The 23,980-nt window shown below is 54.0% G+C and overlaps 1 protein-coding gene across 8 annotated transcripts; it reads right to left on the bottom strand.

Moving 5' to 3' along the window:
• Positions 1 to 2,030: 2,030 nt before the first annotated feature.
• On the bottom strand, positions 2,031 to 22,810 carry HEMK1 (HemK methyltransferase family member 1). 8 transcript variants are annotated; one of them, XM_050780936.1, is made up of 13 exons: positions 22,389 to 22,810; positions 20,096 to 20,497; positions 19,627 to 19,718; positions 19,219 to 19,312; positions 17,635 to 17,767; positions 16,537 to 16,607; positions 14,477 to 14,611; positions 14,090 to 14,154; positions 13,450 to 13,499; positions 12,398 to 12,503; positions 11,394 to 11,489; positions 11,104 to 11,217; positions 10,644 to 10,952 (listed from the first exon to the last, which is right to left on the bottom strand). In XM_050780936.1, the coding sequence occupies exons 2-13, from the start codon at positions 20,321 to 20,323 to the stop codon at positions 10,916 to 10,918; spliced, it is 1,221 nt and encodes a 406-aa protein (XP_050636893.1). In that variant the 5' UTR covers positions 20,324 to 20,497; positions 22,389 to 22,810; the 3' UTR covers positions 10,644 to 10,915. The 8 variants fall into 8 exon arrangements, with proteins under 8 accessions (XP_050636894.1, XP_050636893.1, XP_050636898.1 ...); XM_050780941.1 differs by lacking the exon at positions 22,389 to 22,810 and having other exon boundaries at positions 19,219 to 19,371; positions 20,134 to 20,230; XM_050780940.1 differs by lacking the exon at positions 22,389 to 22,810 and having other exon boundaries at positions 20,134 to 20,224.
• Positions 22,811 to 23,980: the final 1,170 nt, after the last annotated feature.

Below are 23,980 nucleotides of genomic sequence, written 5' to 3'. Positions count from 1 at the left end.
GATCGGGGATGGAGTACTTGGAGCATCCACACTGGAACCAGGTGGGGCTCCCAGGATCTTTCAGAAGCGTGTGGCCCAGATTCATTTGCTGTGACAGATGCTGGGTGGGAGGTGCCGGGAGCCTCAGGCTATGGGGGCTGGAGCAGTTGGGGCAGACCTCCAGGAAGGGAATGGTCACGTGGGGCATCAAGTGCCCCAGATGCCCCACCCCACAGGAGTTCCTTTTCTTTCTTTTCTTCTTCCTTTCTCAGCTCACTGCAACCTCCGCCTTCTGGGTTCAAGAGATTCTCCTGCCTCAGCCTCTCAAGTAGCTGGGATTACAGGCATAAGCCACCACACCCGGCTAATTTTTGTATTTTTAGTAGACATAGGGTTTCAACATGTTGGCCAGGCTGGTCTTGAACTCCTGACCTCAGTTGATCCGCCCGCCTCAGTCTCCCAAAATACTGGGATTACAGACGTGAGCCACTGTGTGCAGTCCCTTTCTCTCTTTCTTGCTTCCTCCTCCCTTCTTCCTTTTCTTTCATTTTTAAAACATTTTTTTTTTTTTTTTTTTTTTTTTTTTTTTTTTTTTTTTTTTGAGACGGAGTCTCGCTCTGCCGCCCAGGCTGGAGTGCAGTGATGTGATCTCAGCTCACTGCAACCTCTGCCTCCCAGGTTCAAGCGATTCTGCTTCAGCCTCCTGAGTAGCTGTGATTATGGGAGCCCGCCACCACACCCAGCTAATTTTTGTATTTTTAGTAGATGGGGTTTCACTGTGTTGGCCAGGCTGGTCTCAAACTCCTGACCTTGTGATCCCTGGCCTCCCAAAGTGCTGGGATTAGAAATGTGAGCTACTACGCCAGGCCTATTATTATTATTATTTTTTTTTTTTATTTTTTTTTTTTGAGACGGAGTCTTGCTCTGTCACCCAGGCTGGGGTGCAGTGGCCGGATCTCAGCTCACTGCAAGCTCCTCCTCTCGGGTTCACGCCATTCTCCTGCCTCAGCCTCCCAAGTAGCTGGGACTACAGGCACCCGCCACTTCGCCCGGCTAGTTTTTTGTATTTTTTAGTAGAGACGGGGTTTCACCGTGTTAGCCAGGATGGTCTCGATCTCCTGACCTCATGATCCGCCCGTCTCGGCCTCCCAAAGTGCTGGGATTACAGGCTTGAGCCACCGCGCCCGGCCTTATTATTATTTTTGAGACAGAGTTTCGCTCTTGCTGCCTGGGTGGGAGTGCAATGGCGTGATCTTGGCTCACTGCAACCTCTGCCTCTCAGTTTCAAGCGATTCTCCTGCCCCAGCCTCTCGAGTAGCTGGGATTACAGGCGTGAGCCACCACACCTGGCTAATTTTTGTATTTTTAGTACAGACGGGTCTTCACCAGGTTGGCCAGCCTGGCCTTGAACTCCTGACCTCAAGTGATCTGCCTGCCTCAGCCTCCCAAAGTGCTGGGATTACAGGCATGAGCCACTGTGCCCAGTCTAAAATTATTTTTTTAGAGACAGGGTCTGACTCTGATGTCCAGGCTGGAGTGCAGTGGTACAATTATAGCTCAATGCTGTCTTAAACTCTTGGGCTCAAGTAATCCTCTTGCCTCAGCCTCCCAAGTAGGTGGGACCACAGGAATGTGCCACCATGCCCAGCTCATATTTTTAATTATTGAAAAAAAATCCAATTTTTAAAACCACGCACAGACTCAAATGGGCACAGCACCAAATTATGACACATTAGAATCCTTCCCATGTACTCAGAGAACAAGGTTTGTGCTGAGCTTGAAATAAGGCTTCTCTTGCTGTCCCTGTCAATCAAAGAGACTGCAAGGTGGGCTTCAGACACAGTGCTAGCATTTGTAAACACTTATTTGTGAGAATCAGCAGTCACTTCATCCTGTGCTACCAAAATCAAACACTGAAAGAAACTGGACATTGAGACCAACATAAGACTACAACTACCATCCCAGCCCCCAGTTCAAACATTTGTGTTCATTGCTGTTCGACTTGATGGATTGTATGCTGAGAAATAATTTGCATTTGCAAAATACATTTATGCTAACAAGATGCTCATTTTATCTTTTTAAAAATATATATTTGAGTTGCACACGAAACGTGCTTTGAAAGAATGAGCTCCAAATTTCTGGGGGACTGAGGCAGGAGGGCTGAGGGAAATGAAGAAACAGTGGTTTTCAGTGCAGGCCAAGAAAGTAGGCAGCAATGGTCAGTTCTTGAGCTGTGGAGTGCCTTCAACAAGGGTTTTTAGACACATGCATGCCTCATCCCAGAACCTCACAGGCCTAGGGACCTGAAATGCTCCCCGTGACAAGGCAAACTTCATATCCTCACATGCTGAGATGGACTCAACTTTCAGTCTGGAATTGGGCTGGGTGTCTGTCAGTCTGCACCACCCATATCCGGAGTATATGAGTCTGGGTTCAGTGGCAACCACTTTCGCTGCCCTCTCCTGCCCCGCACCTAGTGCTCTGCCTGGCCCCTTTGCTGTGGGCGTGAAAATCTGGCACCCGGGCTGACGGGGAGAGAGCTCAGTCTGCATCTGCTGCTTTCTGTTTGATTCATCACTTTCCCCTTCACTCTGGAGCCCACGTTGGCTGTGGGGCACCTCACTGGCTCCTGGGGCCCCTCTGGGGGTTGAGGCTCTGGGCTGCATTTGGCCTCTGCAGCCTGCTCACGCCTCTCCTGGCTGGGACGTCAGAGGACTAGGTTCAAACTCCAGCATGGCCAGTTGCTGGCTGTGTGGCCTTGGGCAGGTTAAGCCTCAGTCCCTTCATCCGTACAGTGGGCCAAGGAAGGGATCCCTGATGTGCCAACAGAAAGACTTATGACAAAGTGTGTGCAGCACCTGGCACTAGTTTACATACTGCAGGTGCCCGGTACTGTTGTCAGCACTCAGGTCTAGGAGAGTGTTCTTCCCAACTCTACCTCAAGGGCTGCCTTTGGACTGTGTCCCCACATGGTCACATTTGCATCTCCAGACACTCCGATGCTGCCTCTCGGATATTCTGGAAGCATCCTATGCCGTCAAGCTCCCCGACTGTCCCCCCCCAGCACCCCAGTCTCCAACTCGGGTGGCCCCATTTCCCCCACGTCCCAATCAGAGCCCTGGGCCCATTGTGGTCCTGGCCATCCCACATCCAACCCCTCAGCAATGGCTGTGAGTCAGTTCTGTTCCAGAGTATCTGATGCCACTGCTACAGACCCCAGCCACCTCCAGACCCTGGACAGTTGCAGCCTCCTGCCCCAGTCCCTTTTTCCTGGAAGCCAGAAAGAGCAGCCTCAATGCCTCTCTAACTCTGTAACTCAGCTCAAAAACCTCTTTAGGGTCCTGGTCCCCAGAAATGCATTCAGAGCTCAGCCAAGGGCACCCCCCAGCACCAGCTTACCCCTATACATCCCTACCCGTGTGTCTGCAGAACTCCAGGCCTTTGTCCAGACTGTCCCTACGGCCTGGTATATTCCTGTCCTATCCGCCCCTCTCAAGCCTGGTGTGACGATTAAGGCGTCCAGCTCCAGGTCACTCAGCCTGTGCCAGAATCACAGCTCAGACAGCATACAAGCAAGTTTCTTAGACCCTGTGTTTGTTTCCTCGTCGGTATAATGAGAGGGTTCACAGCCTCCATCTCTCAGGATGTCATGAAGGTTGAGTAAGATAATCCTGGAAGTACTTGGCGCAGGATGCACCATATTCTATAGGACCCTCCACTTGGTATCATCTCCCTGGTGCCTGACACATAGCAGGTCTTGAGAGACTGAGGCCTTGGCCCTATACCTCAGGAGACGCACCCAGGTGCAGCTGCAGGTCTTCTAGAAAGCCCTCTAGGGACAGCCCTGGAAACCCTTGCTCCTGCTCCAAGGGTCCACAAGCCCAGGTGACTTCTGCACTACGCTCTGTAGGGGACAGCCCAGGACCTAGTTATGCTGGCCTCAGTGTCTCTGATAGTCAAATGGGCACCAATGGCAGCCTCATCCTCCCTTCCAGTCTAGCTATGCAACCTGACCCGTAACTGCATCCTGCTGAGCCTTGATGTCCTCAACTTCGTAATATGGGGACAATTAAAAATCCCATGTGCCAGCCCTGGCAACATCAAGAGACCCCGTTTCTACAAAAAAAAAAAAAAAAAAAAAAAATTAAAAATGAGCCAGGCAGGGTGGTTCGCACCTGTAGTCCTAGTTTGCTTTGCTTGGTCATGTAGCTCAGCCTCACGCTGACTTCCAGGAAGAGCAGAGGGACTTGGCCGCCTCTCCAGGCAGGCAGGCCTGTTCCTGGAAAGCAAGGCAGGGTGGGGGGTCTTCGGGTGGCAAAGGAAAGACTGACAGTTGGAGCCAGAGAAGAGACCTGGGATTGTGCCCCAACTCTGCTCCTGTCCTGCTAAGCCTGAATTTTCTCATCTGTAGCGCAGGGATCTCTGTGTTTCAGGCACCAACAATCTGCTCCCTGGGCTCAGTAGGGGATATCTGATCCCACCATTTCCCCAGCCACATGCCCCAGAAGAGGGCTGCAGACCTAGTACAAGACGGAGCAAAAAGGTGACATCCTCTGCTCTGAGAGTTAGAGTGTCTGAGGAAGACTCCAGACCCTGGGAAGGGGGCCACTTAGCCAGGCCTGCCTACCATGGAGCATAGTTACTCTGAGCTGTCACACCCTCCCCCTTTAGGCATAGCTGGGGCAGGTGGAGGTCAGCCCAGTTCAGGGCTTTCAGTGAGGCTGAGGTAGGCTTCCTTGCCTTTCCCACTCTGTGAGCTGTAAACTTGGCCTTTCCTGACCATTTTCCTGCAGGACTGTTGTATGTGTGAGAGGTAGTCTTTGGAAGAAAAGGGGCCCCTAGAATTTGAAGCTTCTGATTCCTGGTTATGAGGCCAAAGATCCCAAAGGTCCTTCCAGACACCTCAGGAGGGCCCTGGGAGGGAAGAGGCTGGGGGTTGTACAGTCAGTTCCCTCAGAGGGGAAGGCGCCCACTCATTCCGCAAGCGGGGGATATCCTGCTCTCCTCCCACAGCTACCAGAGTTTCTGATGGGACCCAGATCTGTCCGCACACCCAGGGGCTACAGTTGGCCTAATGTGGCTCTTACTTGCCCATAATCCTGGCCCAGAGGGCTTTATGGGCCTGAATCCCTGGGTTTAGTAGCTACAAGGACAGCCATATGAGCACCACCTAATTAACTTAATTAACTAACCACAGACCCTTGGAAGCAATGGCAGATGAGAGCACCACACTGGGAGTCAGTAGTCAAGTGCTGTGTTACTTTAAGTAAGCCCCATCCCTCTCTGGGAAAAAAAGATCAGGGATTGAACATAAGTCTTGCCAAGATCCACCCCTTCCAGTATAAACAGGCCCTCCTGGCTTCATCCAAAGTGTATCCAGGTGATTTGGGGCCAAGCTGACCCTTGAACCCAGGTGTCCATGCTCTCTGTCCCCTAGCTTCTCAGCTCTGAAACCCAGCATGAGGCCCATGTCTGGCTTCCCAGTAGTTCTCCATATGGCTCCTGGGTTAGGACTGGCCTCAGGAGCCCTAAGCCTTGGCCAGGTGGGATAGTGTCTCCAGAGTCCCTTAGTACCCCTGGAGAGGGAGGTCCTAGTCCCAGCCTGGACAGGGACAGGGCTGAGGGCACCAGTTGGCCACTTCAGTTTTAGGGACCAGGAGGTTGAGAACCCCAGGGATAGCCCCATTTCACCATAGGAACAGAATGGTGACACAGCTCTGCTCAGGCCTATGGCTTACATGGAGGGGCCAGGCCCATTACCTCAAAGTCAGGGGCTGCTGTGCTCATTTCACAGATGCAGTACCTGCAACCCAGAGAGTATAGGGCCCCTGCTCATCCTCACACACCCAAGGGGTCCTGGGCCAGTCATATTAACTCCACAGGAAAGCAGGAACAGGCTTGGCCCCAGTCTCTGAGGTCCTCTCTGGACCCAGTCTCTGGAGATGGGTCATGGAGGCCAGCCTTGCACTCTCTCCCCACATCCCAGTACCATTCCTCACCCACTCCCTTCTGGGACCCATGCTGGTCAGTCTTCCAGTCTTCTCACTCTGGGAAAGGGCCACCTCTCTCCAAGTAAGAGTGAAAAATGGGGAGCCTGGGCAGTTTAGGTCTGAAGGTTGAGGAAGAGTTCCCTGGGCCATATCACCTATCTGAAGAGAGGTGGTTAAGGCAATTTATCATGACTCAAAATTCTTCCAGCCTCTGCCCATTTCCACATTGCAATTCCAAAGCCACTTCAGTCAGTAGGCATGTGTTACAGCAGCACTAATTTGGGCACCACAATCTGTATTCATTTCCCATGGCTGCTGTAACAAATTATCACACATTTAGTGGCTGAAAACAACACAAACCTATGATCTTACTATTCTGGAGGTCAGCAATCTGAAATCAGTTTCACAGGGCTTAACATCAAGGTGTTGGCAGGACTGCATTCTTCTTGAGGCCCCAGGGAAGAAAAGGCTGTCTGCATTCCTTGGCTCATGGCTCTTCCTCCAGCAATTGCATCACTCTGACCTCTGCTTCCATTGTTACATACATTTTCTTCCATCACTCTGACACTCCTGCCTCCTTTACAGAGGCCCTTGTGATTATACTGTTTACCTGAAAAATCCAGGATACTCTTTCCATCTCAAGATCCTTAATCACATCTGCAAAGTCCATTTTGCTATGTGAAGGTAATATAGTCACATGTTAAGGATTAGGTGATTAAGACACTGCGATTTTGGGGGGTCACTGTTCAGCCTACCAAAGCAGTGGTAGAGTTGCTTTGACAGTCCCAAATCCAGTTCAGGGGGCTTGTCCAAGGTAGAAAGTCATGAGGGGGAGATCAGGTCTCTGCCCTAGCCAGGACTCTGACTGGGGTCTGGCTGAAGCCAAGAGCTCCAGGAAACCTGGCGCCTGCTCCTACTGCCGCCAAGGACAGCCTGTTCTCCTGGCATGGCTGTCACACAGGGATCAGGTGCACTTGAGCATTCGAAGTGGCCACTGCTCAACTTGAATGGCTGCCTGGGTCGGGCAGAAGGCCAGGTCCTCATGGCTTCCTCTCCCTAATGACCGGAATACATGGGCCACCAGGTCAGATGTGGGCCACATGGGAAGTCCCAGCTCTATTCTAGAAAATGCATGTACCATCAGCTTACCGGTAGACATTTACTGAATCTGGGTATGCCAGATCCACAGGGGGCCCCAGAGATGAGGGGGATAAGAAGGTTTCTGAAGGCATGGTACAGAAGGTCATTGGTGCCGGCAGAGGTATGAGCTAGGGGAGGCAGGGAGAGCACAGAGCAGTTGTCCTAAAGGAAGCAGCATTTGTGTTGGAGCTTGAAGAAGTGGATTGTTTGCACTGCCTGGGCAGAGGGAAGGTGTGTGTTCAGGGCATCAACAATGCTGCACAAAGGCTGAAGCCCAGGGCAGTAGAGAAAAGAATCCACTAAGAAGAAGCCAATGAAGAGAGAAAAGAATCGAAGGTGGATAGGGAAAGACATGCTGTCCCGCAGAGGTTAAAGGGGTTCCCACCTCAAGCCAGCAGTTCTCAAACCTTGTCAGCAGTGGAACCCTTTATTCTGATGGCAGCCTACTCAGAGCACTAATGGGGCCTTGGGAGGGCCCCCAGGGCTTTTCCCACAGTTGTCCTCCCCCATCTCTTCAGAACTGGATTCCATAGGACACAAGAGAACACACTTAAGTCATGGGGAGCCAGCTAAGTGTTTGGGGCAGGGATTGGGAGCAGCCAATGGCCCAGGGCCCAGGTAGGGGTAAAGGAGCCAAAAAGAGTAGATTTCTTGCATTTACAGGGTTGGAGGCATATTTCAATAAGGCAGCTGGATGAGCCCCATGGAGAAACCCATTGACAACTGGGAAAAGCATCCAACTGTGAGATAAGGCCTCAGTTTCCCCAACTATCAGAAGAGGAGATAGAATTACTTTCCCAGAGTACATCAAACAGGGACTCCTACACTCCTGTCTGTGCTCTGGGCTCTGGCTGAAGGAGGCTGCATGGGCAGTAGGCACATCTCTCAAGACCTCAGGGGCCTGCACAGCCTGGACTCCACCATCAGCTCCATGTCCTCCTCCCATTCTGCCTGCAAGTGCTTCTTGACATATGCTGGTGGTGATGGGGAGGTAGTTCGAGTCTCTGGCTTTGGCCTCAGGAGCAAGGGAGGGGATAGGGCAGGTGAGCCTGGCTTTCCCTGAGCTGGAGCCACTGGCTGCCCTGGCCTGGGCCTCAAGGCACTGGGGCCATAGTGAGGAGGGGCTGAGGGGAGATGTGGGCTGCCAGGCTACCAGCCTGCTGGCTCCATCTCTAGACAATGAGGAGTCAAGAGCCCAAGACTGAAACTCCTGCCTACCCTTCTTTCCAGACTGCCTTGTATCCCTGCCTGCCTTATGTTGGTCCCAAGCATCAGATGGATGCCTGAGAGCACCAGGTCCTTCCTCCCTGTGTCTGCCCTCTGGGGAAGGCAAGAAAAAATGCCACAATGTGCCAAGCCAGGCACCTTCCATGGGTTCCTCACACGCATCCTATGAAATAAAGCATTTAGGGCCGGGCGCGGTGGCTCAAGCCTGAAATCCCAGCACTTTGGGAGGCCGAGACGGGCGGATCACAAGGTCAGGAGATCGAGACCATCCTGGCTAACATGGTGAAACCCCGTCTCTACTAAAAATACAAAAAACTAGCCGGGCGAGGTGGCGGGCGCCTGTAGTCCCAGCTACTTGGGAGGCTGAGGCAGGAGAATGGCGTAAACGACAACGCGAGACTCCGTCTCAAAAAAAAAAAAAAAAAAGAAATAAAGCATTTAGTCACATTTCTCAGTCTTAGAAGCCAAGGCTGAGTGAGGTGAAGTCATCTGCCCAAGGTCACATTGTGGTGAGGGGCAGATTCTGGGATTGAAATCCAGGCTGGTGTGGCTACAACATCAGGGCTCAATGTCCAGGGCCCAATCAAGCCAGTGGCTGCAGGCTTGAGGCCCCACCTGCCAGTCCTCTTGGCTTGGATCTTTTCCTCAGCAGAGTCAAGCTGCACATTTTTCTGGGCAGAAAGTTGTCCCTGAGGGCCGCTCCTGCTTGTGGCCCCAGCTGCCCCAACACTGTCACTCTCCAACACTGCACTCTCTTCTGGTGCAACATCCACAAGCTCGCCAAGGCCCTTCCTCAGGAATGGGCCTGAGGCCAGGAGGGTGAGACCATCAGGGAAGCCAGGACTGGCTGAGGGGTGGGGGATGACAGACTGCACTAAGGTCACGGCAACTACCCTGAGATGCTGCTGAAGACAGCAAGAGCCAAACGGCACAGGGAGGAAGACAGAAAGGGCAACACTGGTGAGGACCTTAGCAGGCAAAGGTCTGTGAGCACAGGGAACTCAGGGAGTGGGGAGCCTCGCCCTGGTTGTGCACCCCTTCGCCTCCCAACCCAAGTTCCTTCTGGAGCAGCCTCCTCAAAGGAAGCCAGGGGCAGCTCAAGGTTCATGCAGCTGGGGCTGGGCATGGGGCAGGCCACTGGGGCGCTGGGAGCTGTAGCGTGACCTCTGCCAAATGCATCCTCCAGCCATAGTGCAGGGCGACACTTAGGCTGGGTGTGACTCCAGCAATATAGGCTCCCCAAAGGGACGGATCTAACTTACTATCTCCACTTGGCCACTATCATGGGACCTCAGGCAGTTCACACCTTCTCTTGTTCTCTCTGCCTGGAGAATGGACATTCAGATGCCAGCATGCACATTCCATTGGCTAAGAGGAAAGAGGCTGCCACTTGGCGTTGACCTTGGACTCAGAAGAGCCAGCTTCTCATAGGGAAAGGAGCTGCCCAAGGTCCCACTGCAGGACACAGCCTTGGAACTCAGCTCTCCTGGCTGCAGCAGAGGATGCTGCCCATTGGATCACACTGCTCATCAGACCATACTGCCAGGCCCTGGGAAGTGCTGGAGTGGCAGGGGGCAGTCTAGTGGAATGAGCCAGCCTGGTTTGCCATGTTCCTTAGGACCCACCCCGAAGCAGGCTCACACCACCAGTACTCACCAACCTAGAGATTTCCTGTCACTGTTGATAGGAAGGCTGGATCTGCAAGCCTCCTGGTGGCCATGAGTCTGCACAGACCAGAGCTGGGGTGGAGGCCACAATCCTGTGCCCAGTATCTCAGCTTCTCACTCTCCCCAGCCCTAACCAGGTACACATGGGTTATTTGAAACCCCAGGGGGTCAACTCAGGAGGGATGTTTTAGTTAAAAGCTATGGGGATAAAAAGGAAACACCCCTCACTGGCTCAAGCCTTCCGTTAAATGAATGTGGATGTGCGACCCAGGAACTGTGCAGCAAGGACCTCCAGGCCCTCCCCTCCAGAAAGCAGGCAGTCATCCTTAAGCCGAAATGCAGATGAGCTTCCTGTGCTTGAGCCAGGCTTGGCCAGGGAAGTGTGTTCGCATGCACCCAGGGCAGTGGAGGACTGATCAGTCCCTGGGAGTGAGCTGCTCTACACCAGGCCCCATGGTATCCAAGGCCAGGAGTGAGGACTCACGTGCCTTCCTCCACGCTGCACCCGCATACCCCTACCAAGCAGGGGACTGATGGCCAGCCCTGCTGGGGCAGAAGGAAACTCTCGCCCTGGCGCTACCTGGGAGTAAGGGGTCAGGGGACCTGCAAGTCATGGAACAAATCATTAGGTCACCATTTGTTAGTCTCTCAATACTTTACTGGCCATATCCCCCAATACTCCCACATCTATTTCACCAACACACAGCAACTGCCCTCGGCCACCCTGATGTGATGGAGCCAGACTGAGAACTTGGGTCTACCCAGGTGTCCTAGAAATATCCTAGAAATGCAGAGCATGGGGAAATCACAGAACCTTGGGAAATGCCATAAGCACTTGGGTTCTGGAAAGTGCCATCCACCTCCCTCCGGTCAGGCTGGCGCCACTGACAAGGCATCCACAGGGCAGCCACACTATGGCCTAGACCTCTGGATATGCAGGAACCGGGACCTGAGGAGACAGGGATAGGGGCTGGTTACCACCTGGGCCTCGGGGAATGAGCAGGGAGTGGGAACAGCACACTCTCCTGACAGCCAGGGCTGAGGATGGCCCCAGTGGAAAGACCAGCATGCTACAGGGCTAAAGAGGGGTAGGAGCTCACCTCCCACAGAAGTCCTTGCGCACAGCCACAAGATTAAGGTACAGTTCAGGCCGGCTCTGAAGCCAGCTGCTGACAAGCTCCGGGTGCCTTGGGTCCACTTCTAAGAAGATACTACTACATGGGGGAGAAATGGGTAGGCTCAGTAGGACAGGTCTGGGGCCTGCCCTTCTGGGCTGCTTGGGCTGGTGAGGTGAGGGTCCTGTGCTCATCTCTGCCAGGGCCTGCCCAGTACACATTAGGAGCAGTGGAGGCTGCTGGGGACAGACCTAGGAGACCCATCCCATTCATACCCAGAGTCCTTCAGGAGCCGGGGTGCCAGGGCCAGGATGTGGGTAATGATGTCCATGCCCTCCTCCCCACCGTCCAGGGCCGCAGGGTCTTCATAGCTGAAAGGGAAAGCAGTGGGAGGTGACAGCCTGAGGAAGGGGTATCTGAAATGCACGGAGGGTATGGGCAGAGCCTCCACAAATGGGGCCCTGTGGAACTTACACTCTAGACTGAAGGGCAAATCTGAGGACCCAGAGAAGGAGGGCCCCAAATGGGTGGCAGCTCCTCTTCCCTTCCTCTCAAGGGCAGCACCCTGCCAGGCAGTGCCAGGCGTGCTTGCTGAATCCCACTGGCTGATGGCCTCTCCTGATGGACTGACTCATGTCAGGGCATGAATGTCTCCCCACAAGGCTGCTCCTCTTCTTGGTTTGGGAGATCTGGGGCTAGTCCTGACCACTCCTGAGAGCCCAGAAAGGGAGAGCCAACACCCCAACCCCATCCAACATGACTGCTGCCCCATCCAGGACTCCTGGGCTGCCCCTGGTTCTCAGCCCCTGTGTAAGAGCAGGATCGCCTGGTGCAAAGCTAGCCTGGGGCCAAGTTTTAGTCCCAGCTTTCCCACTGAGCCCCCATGTGACCACAGACAAGACACCTTCCCTTTCTGGGCCTCAGTATTCTATAAAATGATGTGCCCATCTACATAGCACCCCCTATGAGTCCTCCACTGTGTTTGATGCTTTCAAGTCGTCACTGAGTCCTCCCATGGCCCTGCAGAGCACTGCCTCTCTTTTTTCAGAGGCAGGAAACAGGCCCAGAGAGGTTCGGTGGCTGTTCAGTAGTCTTAAGTAGGGAGGCAGATGCTGAATCTAGGTAGGATTGTGGGCTCTCCAGTGCGTCCACGTAACACCACTGCCTGTTTCAGCACCAACTCCTCTGTCCCTCTAGATGACGTGGTCCTCGATCGAGGGCAGACTAATCCCATTAGGCCTTTCCAGGCCTGGCCTCCCTGGCCCACCCTGCTTAGCACCTGCGGATCTCGGGGGCCAGCTGTTCCATGTCCTGGTGGAAGATGTAGGGAGGGTTGCTGACGACCAGGTCCACAGGGCCCCAGGGCAAGTGTGTCCAGCTCCTTTCTGTCGTCAAAGAAGAGGACACACAGTAGGGACTAACCCATTGGGAGGTAAAGGATGGTAGCCCCCCCTGCCACTATGTCCCTCTTATCACGCCACACCTTGGGCCTGCCACTGGATCTGATAAGTCAGACCTGCAAATTAGTGCCCAGGGTCCTCAGCTGACAGCCTGGTGGAGGATGTGCATGCTTTAACATGGCAGCCCTTCATTTCAAGACATAGAGTGTCCTTGCCAAAAATCCTCATTACACAAGACTCCGTTCAAGTGCCACTTCCAGGGCGTCCTTCCTGATTGCCTAGGCAGGAAAGAGTCTTTCTCTTCTGTAGCTCCACCAGCCTTATAGCCAACATGGACTGAGAGTACACAGAGGGTGGGCCTGGCCTCATCAGCCAATTCCTGATGGCTCTGACTACTGGTTTCACCCTGTGCCGGGTGCTACACCAAGTATATCACACTCCATGGGGGGGGCACATGAGGCTCAAGGATCCCATGGGTAAGGCAATGGAGCCAGAACTGGAGTTGGAGGCCCAGAGACACTGTAAAGGCTATGGCTGAGCTGTGCAGTGCCTGGATCGCTTCTTCCCAGGCCAGGCAGGGGGAGAGGGGCACTCAAGTATTTTGGTCCTGAAGGCATTATTTTAAGCTTTTGCTTATCTGTTGTTGCTTATCAACAAGCAAGTCCTTAATTCATTAGTTATGAGGAATTCATTGACCTGACCCTTATGGGTCAGGTCAGCCTAGGAGGCAAAAGCAACTTGTCTGTCCTCAGCCAAGGCTTCGTTTGAACTGCCACACACAACCACACACACACACACATTTGTGTGTGTTCATGTGTGTGGTTGTGTGGCTTTTGGGGAAGCCCTCCCTCCATGTCCGCGGAGTGCCTCATCCACCCAGCAGCACCTGTATCTAGTCTCCCTATGTTAAGGAACATTCAGGGGAGGGTACCTGAGGTCATGTCGAGGTGGATGATCCAAATCCTGTCCTGCAACTGAAGCCTAGATAGACAGGGAGAAAGGGGTGGGCACGGGGGCAGATCCCTACCCTTCACTACAAGAATGAGGTCTTGGGCCGGGCGCGGTGGCTCAAGCCTGTAATCCCAGCACTTTGGGAGGCCGAGATGGGCGGATCACGAGGTCAGGAGATCGAGACCATCCCGGCTAACACAGTGAAACCCCGTCTCTACTAAAAAATACAAAAAAAAAAAACTAGCCAGGCGAGGTGGCGGGCGCCTGTAGTCCCAGCTACTCGGGAGGCTGAGGTCGGAGAATGGCGTAAACCCGGGAGGCGGAGCTTGCAGTGAGCTGAGATCTGGCCACTGCACTCCAGCCTGGGCGACAGAGCGAGACTCCATCTCAAAAAAAAAAAACAAAAAAACAAAACAAAACACAAAAGAATGAGGTCTTGTAGTCAACCTTTCTTGGACCGGCAAGATACTCACTGCCCACTACCCATTCAGAACCCCATGGGACCCATGCCAGGCTACCCCACTGCTTCCTCCTTCTTGGCAGGAGAAATCAGACATTAGTGAGTTTGAAACCTGAAAAGGAGTCAAGATCAGGCCCCAAAGTGCAACTCCCCCACCTACCTCTGAGCGTTCTCATGGGTCAGAGAGATGGCAGCTTCCCCCTTATCCACAGCAATGACTCGGCTCTGTCCCAAGAACAAACAGAGGATATGTGGAAGGCAATGCTGAGAGATGCTGGGAGATACTGGGCCTGGGAGACCCTCCTCCAACCCCCCACCAGAAGAGAAGGGAAATACCCAACAGCCTTTTCTTCTTGGCCAAAATCTAGCCAGATACATGTGGTAGGCATTAGAGTCTGTGAACCACAGTGGGCTAGGGGCAGCCCTGTCCTCCCTCATCTAGCTGCTTCCCCTCAAGTGCTCCTAGCAGAGGGATGTGGGGGAAGCACTAATGGGAGGGACAGTGAGTGTCAGTCGCAGTCTATCCAGAGTGGGTAGAGAGGCTCACCTGAGGGAGCTGGCTCAGCAGGCTGAGGGAGATGGCTCCCGATCCACAGCCTACCTCCAGAATGAGGGGGCTGCCTGGGGATCCCACAGCATAGGACCTCTGGGCCACCTCTTCCAGCACCCACTCAACCAGTTCCTGTGAAGCAGAGGGGTCTGGATCAGAGTTGGTGCCTGGGGGTGTTGGTACAGAGGCCTAAGCAGTTACCCCTGTGAACGTAGGAAGGGGAGGTAGCCAAAGCCAGACTAACCTTCATGTCAGCTGGGCCATGGCCAAGTCACCCTGCCCCTCCACGCCTCAGCTTCCCCATCTGTACAACTGAGCCCAGTTGAGGATAGCCCACCTCATAGGGATATGGTGGGGATTAAATGAGCTAATCCACACCTGTGTCATGTTAAGTGTTTAATCAACCCCAGCTAAGCCCTTTACAGACATCCTCCCATTCTTAGCATTTCTGCTGGGCACAGTGGCTCACGCCTATAATCCCAACACTTTGTGAGACCAAGGTGGGCAGATCACTTGAGTTCGGAGTTTGAGACCAGCCTGGCCAACATGGTGAAACCTCGTCTCTGCTAAAAGTGCAAAAATTTGCCGGGCATGGGCATGGTGGCGGATTTCTCTAGTCCCAGCTACTCGGGAGGCTGAGGCGGGAGAAGTGCTTAAGCCCAGGAGGTAGAGGTTGCGGTGGATCAGGATCGTGCCACTACACTCCAGCCTGGGAGACAGAGCAACACTCCATCTCAAGAACTGTATCTGATAGTTCCTGGCCACTCCCTCTGGCCTGATCCTGCTCCCAGAGCTTTTCCTGTATTAATCTGTTAAATCCTCACAAGTGTCCCATGAGGAAACTGAGGACTGGGGTCAAGGCCCCACCTGAGCCTACCTAGACTGTGGTTCATGGTGGCCAAGAATCAGGAGCTGGTGTGACAGAGCTGAGCTTGAGAGGCCCCAGGGAGGCTCCTAAGCCAAAGGGACAGGGAATTCCCTCCTTTGGAGAAGATGGGTCATGGGGGAACATGGTCCTGACTAAGGACCTGAGGGGTGTGGCATACACAGGCATAGCTCAACAGGCATGGGTGCAGAGGGAGGTGCCTGCCCTGGCAGCAGGAGGACATTTTCAGACATTGCCACTTTGGAAACAAGAGGGTTTCAAGCCTTGCCTACCCAGCCACTGCCTACGAGGACTATGCCTGCAAACCAACATAGGGTAGGGGTGAAGGGTGGAAGGCTCCTACCGTCCAATGGCCAAAATGTTTCCCAGAGGGTCAGAACTCCTGGGACCCCAGGTCTCAGGAAAGACTGGCTCAGGGAGCTAGGGATGGTGGGCAGCAAGTGGGTGCTTCCCTGATCTGAAAAGAGGACCACCTTTTCCATAAAGCCTTCCTCAAGCCTGGGCCAGGCTCTACCATGGCTTTCCCCACCCTGAGCCTAAGGTCTAGCCTAAGGATGCGGTGTGCCTCTCCCACCAGACTCCATAACAGGAAGACCTGAGGTCCGACTCATCGCAGTGTGTCCCACACTGGCAGGGCTTGGCCCACAGACAGACTTCTTGGCTACTTTCTTTTTTTTTTTTTTTTTGAGACAGAGTTTCGCTCTTGTTGCCCAGGCTGGAAGGCTGGAGTACAATGGCGCAATCTTGGCTCACCGCAACCTCCGCCTCCCAGTTTAAGCAATTCACCTGTCTCAGCCTTCCCGAGTAGCTGGGATTACAGGCATGCAACACCATGCCTGGCTAATTTTGTATTTTTAGTAGAGACAGGGTTTCTCCACGTTGGTCAGGCTGGTCTCGAACTCCCAACCTCAGGTGATCCGCCCGCCTCGGACTCCCAAAGTGCTGGGATTACAGGTGTGAGCCATGGCGCCCGACCCTCTTGGCTACTTTCTAAGTGCTGGGCAAACTCTCTGTGGCACCACCCTCTGCGTCTCACACTGCCAGGTCTCCCCAACACCCCAATGCCATCAGCCTCACTCACACCCATTTTCCACATAAGTTCCCCAGTGCTGGGTTCCAAAAAGTATCTCACCCTTCCAGGCCCCCAACCCCAGCAACAATGTTCACCCACCCTGAGGATGGCAAGTCCAAGCCAGGCAGAACTTGGCCAGCAGGTGCAAACCTCCCTGTTCCAAGCCTCTTCTGCATCAAACAAATGATTGCCTGTGGGTGAGGGGGTCCAGCTCCAGCAGGAGAGGGCATATATTCACTAGCTCTCACCAGCCCTGTGCTAGGCACTACCGGAGACCACTAGGGTACTTGTGGCAATCTGGGCCTGCAGGGTTGGGACAGGTACAGAGTGAGCAGTGTAGGGTTGTGGCTGAGAGCCTGTGGTCTCAGTGGTGAGGCCACACGCTGAGAGGTTGGCAGGGTGACCAGGACTTGTCAGGTGTTGAGCCTCTCTTGGTTTCCTGGCCATAGACCTACTCTGGCTGGGGAATGACCCCTCAGTCAGCCACACTGGCCAGTCACCTCACAGAGATACTCAAAGACCTCAAAGACACACACCACATATGTGGATGGCCACCTTGGGGAGGGTGAGAAGCTGAGAAACTGAGCCCCTGCCACCGCTAGTGGCCTCTTGCTTGCCATAATACTCCAGAGCACAGGAGGCTCATCTTGGTTGTAGGGCCACTTGGGGCAGGGATAGACAACAGCACAAGAAGTCCAGAAACTTTCTCTTCTCCGCCCAGTGAAGAGCCTCCCTCAGCCTGACGCTGGTGGCTCTTTCAGGGAGACTAAAAGCCAAGCTGGTCACAGGCTCAAGGCACCCCCTCCAGGTGAATATGGAAAGAATCCAAGAACAGGGTGGGGCGCAGGGGCATGCAGGAAGGAGGCGAGGGGCAGGCAGCTGTTGGCTCTGCCTAGAACTGCTGCCCCAACATGGACTTCATACCCCATCAAGAGGTTGGCCCAAGGCCTCAGCAGGACCTGAGTGCCCACAAGTACCCTCTATTAGGATGGCATCCCTGGTGGAGCAGACCCAGGGAGGTGGCATTGCCTCCTTCGAGTCAATCACAGACAAAACACTGATCCTCCCACAACCTGTACAGCCTCACAGCAGGCCAGGTGAGAATGGTTCACACCCCCAGCCCTGAGTTTCCTACTGTACTCACTGCCAGGCCAGAAGCTGAACCACCTTCTCACCCCTAGGGAAAATCCAACTCACTGGTCACATGCCTCCTGCAAGTTTGCACTTCAGACTCCTCCTTCATCAGACACCATCCTCTGCACCCATTCTCACCACTCCCTGCCACAGGCCACGTCCTCTTGAGTTCTTGGTAAGGCATCCCCCGATGTGGCTTTACATTAGGGTGAACCTGGTGAGTTCTCAGAAATGTCTGCACAGTGAGGTGAGCACCTGGCCTCCCAATCGCAGCATCTCCCCTCACCCCACCCCTTGCAGTAGAGCTGCTCTCTTGGCCCAGACCAATCTAAGAATCAGGGGCCACATGGGAGCCAAAGTCCACACTTGATACTCAGAACCCTGGCACATATGGCTGGTGCCAGGTCAGCTCTGAAGGAACTCAAAGGTCACCATGCCCTGACCCTGGGCAGCCGGAGACAGCAAATGATCTCTTCGCCAGAGATCACATGTTTTTGGGAGCCACAGGTAAGCCTCCCAAGGCCCGCAGGTGGCAGGCCACACCTTGCTCTGGGTCTCCATACTGTGTCCTAGGTCATGCCAATCCCAGATAGGGGAGCCACCACGAGAGGGATGGGGCTCTGACTTGGGAGTCAGGAAGTCAAAGTGCTGCCCTCATGCTCCCTTCCTTGACAGCCCTGTGACTTCAGCAAGGCCTGATTCCCTACTGTCCCTGCCCTGACACTGGGCAGTGAAGCAAGGACCTGGCCTCCCAACCAGATGACATGGAGGGGAGAGGGGTCAGAGAGTTTCTTGGCTAGGGGACAGAAGCTGGGAAAGTGGAGGAAGGGTTTGGGGCCCCTGGCCACGGCAGGGGAATGGGAATCTTTCCCAGAAATGTTTGTGTGCTTGGGTCTTTCTAGAAACATTCCTTCTCAGAACGTGCCGCCCTCTGACTTGCCCACCAGCTCTCACTCAGCTCTACTCCCTGGTCTGCACCCTCTGGCTCCCAGCTCTGCCACCTACAAAGTCAGAGGGGAGTCCAAGAAGGGCCATAGAAAGCGTCTCTTCCAGGACCAGGGTGCCTTACCAAGGGATAGCACACTTGCGCCGCACATCCCTAGTCCTAGTAATTTGAGGGACAACACGGGTGATTACCAGACCAGTCAGTAGATCAGATTCTCTGGTCTGGAGGCCTAACCCTCTCATCAACTGGGCCCAGAGAGGGCAGTAGGGCAGTGACCTGCCCGAGGTCACACAGCTGATACCAGGTCTCCAGGTGTCCGGCTGGAGCCCTCTCCACTTCCTCCATGCCTCCTGAGAAGCTGCTGGAGGACACTGTTCCCTGTGGGTTGGGTAAGCCATGGGACAGCTCCCAGAGAAACAGCGGAACAGTCTAAGTACTTGGGCAGCACTATTTGAGGCACTCTGGGACATTGCCAGACCTAGAGGCTGGGGTGGTAGCTTGGAACATGACAGTCAAGGGGACCAACAGGAATCCTGTCCTCTGGGCTCTGCCACCACAGACAGTGAGAAGATACGTGTCTAGAAAGGCAATGTCCCTGAAGTCATGGGGCCCCAGTGCCCCCTGGAGGAAGCCTGGGGTAAGACCGGTACCCTGAACTCCACCCTCATCCTGATCCTGCCTTGCCCTGGTGGCACACCTACCTCTGTTTCTGGCCGAGGAATAAACACTGGGGGCACCATCCTCAGGCTGAGCCCCTGAAAGTCCCACTCTCCAAGGATGTACTGCACCGGCATCCTGCAGAGGGGGCAGCCGGGTGGTCATCATTGACAGAGCCAGGACCAATAGGACCATGCCTGGGTTGAGAGATACCACTTGTGGCCAAGGGTATCAGGCAAGACCATGTCTCCAGGGCCTTGGGACTCCTGAGGCAAAGCCTTCCCTCCCTCCCTTCTTCTATTCACTACCCCAGCCCCACTCTTGCCACCCCTGCACCCTAACACCTCCTTAGTCCTTGGACATTCTCCTCCTCCCTGAACTTGGTGGGGATAGGGGAAGCTGGACTGCTGCTCCCCAAACACATTGTTCAGGTCTGATCCATGGGTGCTCACCTCTGCAATCGACGGCTACTTAGCTCCCGGATACACTGTAGTTGCTGAGAGGTCAAGGGCTGGGTCCAAAGTGCCGGCCTCAGGCTCTGAAACTGTCCCCACAGAGAATGTAAGTGGCTGGCTCACTGGGCCCAGGGGCCCCCACCCAGGTGTCTTATGTGGATAATGCCTGCCTAGCACTGGTCTGGAGGCCCAACGCTCTCATCATCTGGGCCCAGAGGGGGCAGCATCCTGCCCAAGGTTACACAGCTAATACCAGGCCTCCAGGTGTCTATCCCAGAACACTTAGGCAGAGATTTATTCATTCATCCAACAAACTGTTACAGTGTGTGCCAGGTGCTAAGACGTTCCTTCAGAAAAATCCCATCAGTCTCAGCTAAGAACTCTTAGTGAACAGAAAACCTGGATATCTCTTCCCAAAGTTCTCCCTTCTCCCTCTTCCTGTCCTCTTGACAACACTGAACTTAACTGTTTTGGCTCCAAGGACATGAGCCACGATGTACTCACTGGATTCCCGGGCCTCAGGGATACCTCTCTTCTCAAAGACCCTAGTCCAGTGGCTGACCAGTTCTGTGGCACTGGATAACCCAGCCAGAGGTGGTTGGGGTTGCCATGAGCTGAAGGCCCAGCCGAGGGTACTTCCCCCTCTCCCTGGGCCAGACAGGAGGGCCCACAGCATACGGCCCCAAAGCTCCATGTCTCAGGAAAAGGTTCTCCAGAGTGCTTCCAGGTTCCCAAGTCTGCCTTATGATGTCAGCTGCTGAGGTGGGTGCTGAGAGTGGCCCCTGGACCCAGCTGGGTGGAGATGGAGAGGTCACAAGTTCTGGTGCCCCAAAATGGCTCTGGTCCTCAGATATAGTTGGTTGCCACCCTGGGAGTGAAAAGAACCAGGAAAGCAGGTGAGCCTTGTATGACATCCCCCCTTCTACCAGTACATTGCCTGAGAATAGTTGTGCTCTTGCTGACACCCCCTTGACTCCATTTAGAGCCTCACCCACCTATCTGATCATTCTTGTCTTGGCCACTTATGTTTTCTTTTTTTTTTTTTTTTTTTTTGAGACGGAGTCTCTCTCTGTCACCCAGGCTGGAGTGCAGTGGCCGGATCTCAGCTCACTGCAAGCTCCGCCTCCCGGGTCTACGCCATTCTCCTGCCTCAGCCTCCCGAGTAGCTGGGACTACAGGTGCCCGCTGCCTCGCCCAGTTAGTTTTTTGTATTTTTTTTTTTTTTTTTTTTTTTTTTTTTTTTTTTAGACGGAGTCTCGCTCTGTCGCCCAGGCTGGAGTGCAGTGGCCGGATCTCAGCTCACTGCAAGCTCCGCCTCCCGGGTTCACGCCATTCTCCTGCCTCAGCCTCCAGAGTAGCTGGGACTACAGGCGCCCGCCACCTCGCCCGGCTAGTTTTTGTATTTTTTTAGTAGAGACGGGGTTTCACCGTGTTAGCCAGGATGGTCTCGATCTCCTGACCTCGTGATCCGCCCGTCTCGGCCTCCCAAAGTGCTGGGATTACAGGCTTGAGCCACCGCGCCCGGCCTGCCACTTATGTTTTCTTCACATTTTTAGCTGGAATGGGCTCAGCCCATGGCTCAGTCTCTGCTAATAAATGGGTTGGTGGCAGGTTAGGGCACATATTTGGGGATAGGACAGATCTGTGTCTAACCTAGTGTGTGTGATCTTAAGCAAGTCATTATTTCTGAATTTCACTTTCTTAATCCGTAAGATGGGAGAAAAATCACACCAAACCCATGGCAAGCAAAGCATTAGACTATGAATATCCAAGGCCTGGGAGGCAGCTCAACACACAGCAGAGACCAGATGTTACACGATCTTAACTGATGTTACAAGGGGCAGATGATTGCCTTTGATTGGGAGCTTTGAATCTGACATTTTGTGTGTACTGTCAAGGATTTATATGCTGAAAATTTCCTCCTAATTTAACCCATAATCCAGGACATTAGTGTAAACCGCCAACTAAAAAATTTACAATTTTATATTTAAAGATGTCACAAGCAAGTTTAACTGAAGGTTTAAAATCAGCGGTCCCCTTTGCTTCCAGATAAAAGTCCAAACTAGCATTTATTGAGCACCTGCTAAGTGCCACATCTTCAAATACAAGTAGGGTCCGAGAAGGGAAGCGACTTGCCCAACGTCACTTAGGTAGAAACTGTCCCAGGTAAGCTGGGCACAGTGGCTCACGCCTGTGTAATTCCAGCACTTTGGGAGGCCGAAGTGGGCGGATCACGAGGTCACGAGTTCCAGACCAGCCTGGCCAGCATAGTGAAACCCCGTCTCTACTAAAGATACAAAAAATTAGCCGGGCACGGTGGCGGGCGCCTGCAGTCCCAGCTACTCGGGAGGCTGAGGCAGGAGAATTGTTTGAACCCAGCAGGCAGAGGTTGCAGCGAGCCGAGGTCACGCCACTGCACTCCAGCCTGGGTGCCAGAGAGAGACTCCGTCTCCAAAAAAAAAAAAAAAAAAAAGAGAGAGAGAGAGAAAGAAAAAGAAACTGTCCCAGGCAAGACACGAACCCGAGTCCACCAGATTCCAGAAGCGGCTCTGTGCACCAGTACGCCGTCCCAGGAACCAAGGCCCGAAGTCAGAGGTGTAAATTCCCTCACAGCTATGCACTGCATTGTTAACGACCCAGACGGGGTCCCCTCCCTCCAACCCTGTTACTCCATCTGCACTATGGAGAATGGGACCGGCCAGGTCTCCAGGCGGTTGCAGTCGAAACATCCCCTTCCGATCCCCACCTCCCGTGCATACCTGCCTGAGAGGCTCCCCACCCTCCCACCAGCCGGAGAAGCTGCCCCGTACTGAACGCCAGGACGTGCGTGGCCCGTCGCTCGCTCCCTTGGATGCCCCGCTTCCGGGGTTGGCTCATTTAAGAAAAGGCTCGGGCGGACGCCGTAGCCCAGCTTCAGGGTTCCCATCGCCTGTGGGTTCCTCCCAGGAGACCCCTGCGGATGGGTGGGGAGGGTGTGAATTCCACGCCCTCTACGCCCGCAGGCCTACATGCAGGAAAGTGCGGGGGATGTGTGTGGGGTTGACCCCTGGAGACCCGGACCTGCTGGTCTTCCTTAAAATCACATCAGGGATTTGGCTCCAGCCCAAGGGGATTGCTCCGAGCTGGCTTTTAGGAACCGAGCCTGGTAGGTGTGTGGGCAGAGCCCAGTAGCCTGCCGGAACGGAGGCGTGTCACCAAAGGGCCTGTGTGTTCGGGCGGGGACCAGATGTCCGGGGGCGTGGTCTATCTTAGCCGGGTGGAGCTGTGCGAAGGCGGGTTCCAGTGTTGAAGACAGGTCCAACTTTGGGGTCCAGTCCCAGTGTCGTGACCCTGCCTAGGTCAGTGGCCGAGCCCACCAGGGGGCCGGCTGAGTGGCAGCCAGACCCCAGGGGCTACTCTTTTCCTGGTGCGAATCCTGACTCTATTTGGCAACTCATCAAGAGACTTTGTCCAGGTGTTGGGACCCCTCTGGACCTCAGTTGCGCCTTCTATAAAATACACGGCAGCGTCTCGCAAAGTGTGTCTTGTCAACATCCCCCCACCAGAATGTACTGTTAACTACCTTTTTTTTTTTTTTTTTTTTTTTTTTGAGACGGAGTTTTGCTCTTGTTGCCCAGGGTGAAGCACAATGGCGCGATCTCTGCTCACTGCAACCTCGGACTCCAGGTTCAAGCGATTCTCCAGCCTTAGTCTCCCAATTAGCTGGGATTACAGGCGTGAGCCAACACGACCGGCTAATTCTGTATTTTTAATAGAGACGGGGTTTCACCATGTTGGTCAAGCTGGTCTCGAACTCCTGACCTTAGGTGATCCATTGCCTCGGCCTCTCAAAGTGCTGGGATTACAGGCGTGAGCCACCACGCCAGGCCTTAAACTATTAAACATGCCGTTTCCCTGGATCCTTCCCAGACCGGGAGACACAGGAGCGTTCGCATTTGTACCAGGCTACCCTGTGACCCCCATAAACTCCTTTGAAAACCGGCGGATTAGGAGTATCTGAGGGCTCCGGAGTATCTGAGGGCTCCTTCCCTGAGCTGATCATGCTGTGGATGGAAGCTATTGTAAGGGTATATGTAGACTTGCCTGGGTCGGGGTGCCCAATAATAAATCCGCCCCACTCTCAACTTCTCTGGACGCAGATTTCCCATTTCTAGCCCGGGGTTGGAGTCATTTGCCAAGAACCCTCACACCAGAGGACCCATCTGAGTAGAAAGCCAAGGTTCACGAAGGGAAAAGTAGTTTCTTCAAGGTCACAAAGTCAGCCAGAGTTCAGTGCAGGCCCAAGGACTCCCAGTCCACTGCTCTCCCCAAGTCTCCTCTGTACATCCGCGTTTTGGGGGCGTGAGTTTGC

This window comes from Macaca thibetana, chromosome 2 (assembly GCF_024542745.1).
Source record: "Macaca thibetana thibetana isolate TM-01 chromosome 2, ASM2454274v1, whole genome shotgun sequence".
NCBI classification, from domain to species: Eukaryota; Metazoa; Chordata; class Mammalia; order Primates; family Cercopithecidae; genus Macaca; species Macaca thibetana.
The sequence above is the reverse complement of the archived record's forward strand: the minus strand, read 5'-3'. Positions and strand labels throughout refer to the sequence as shown.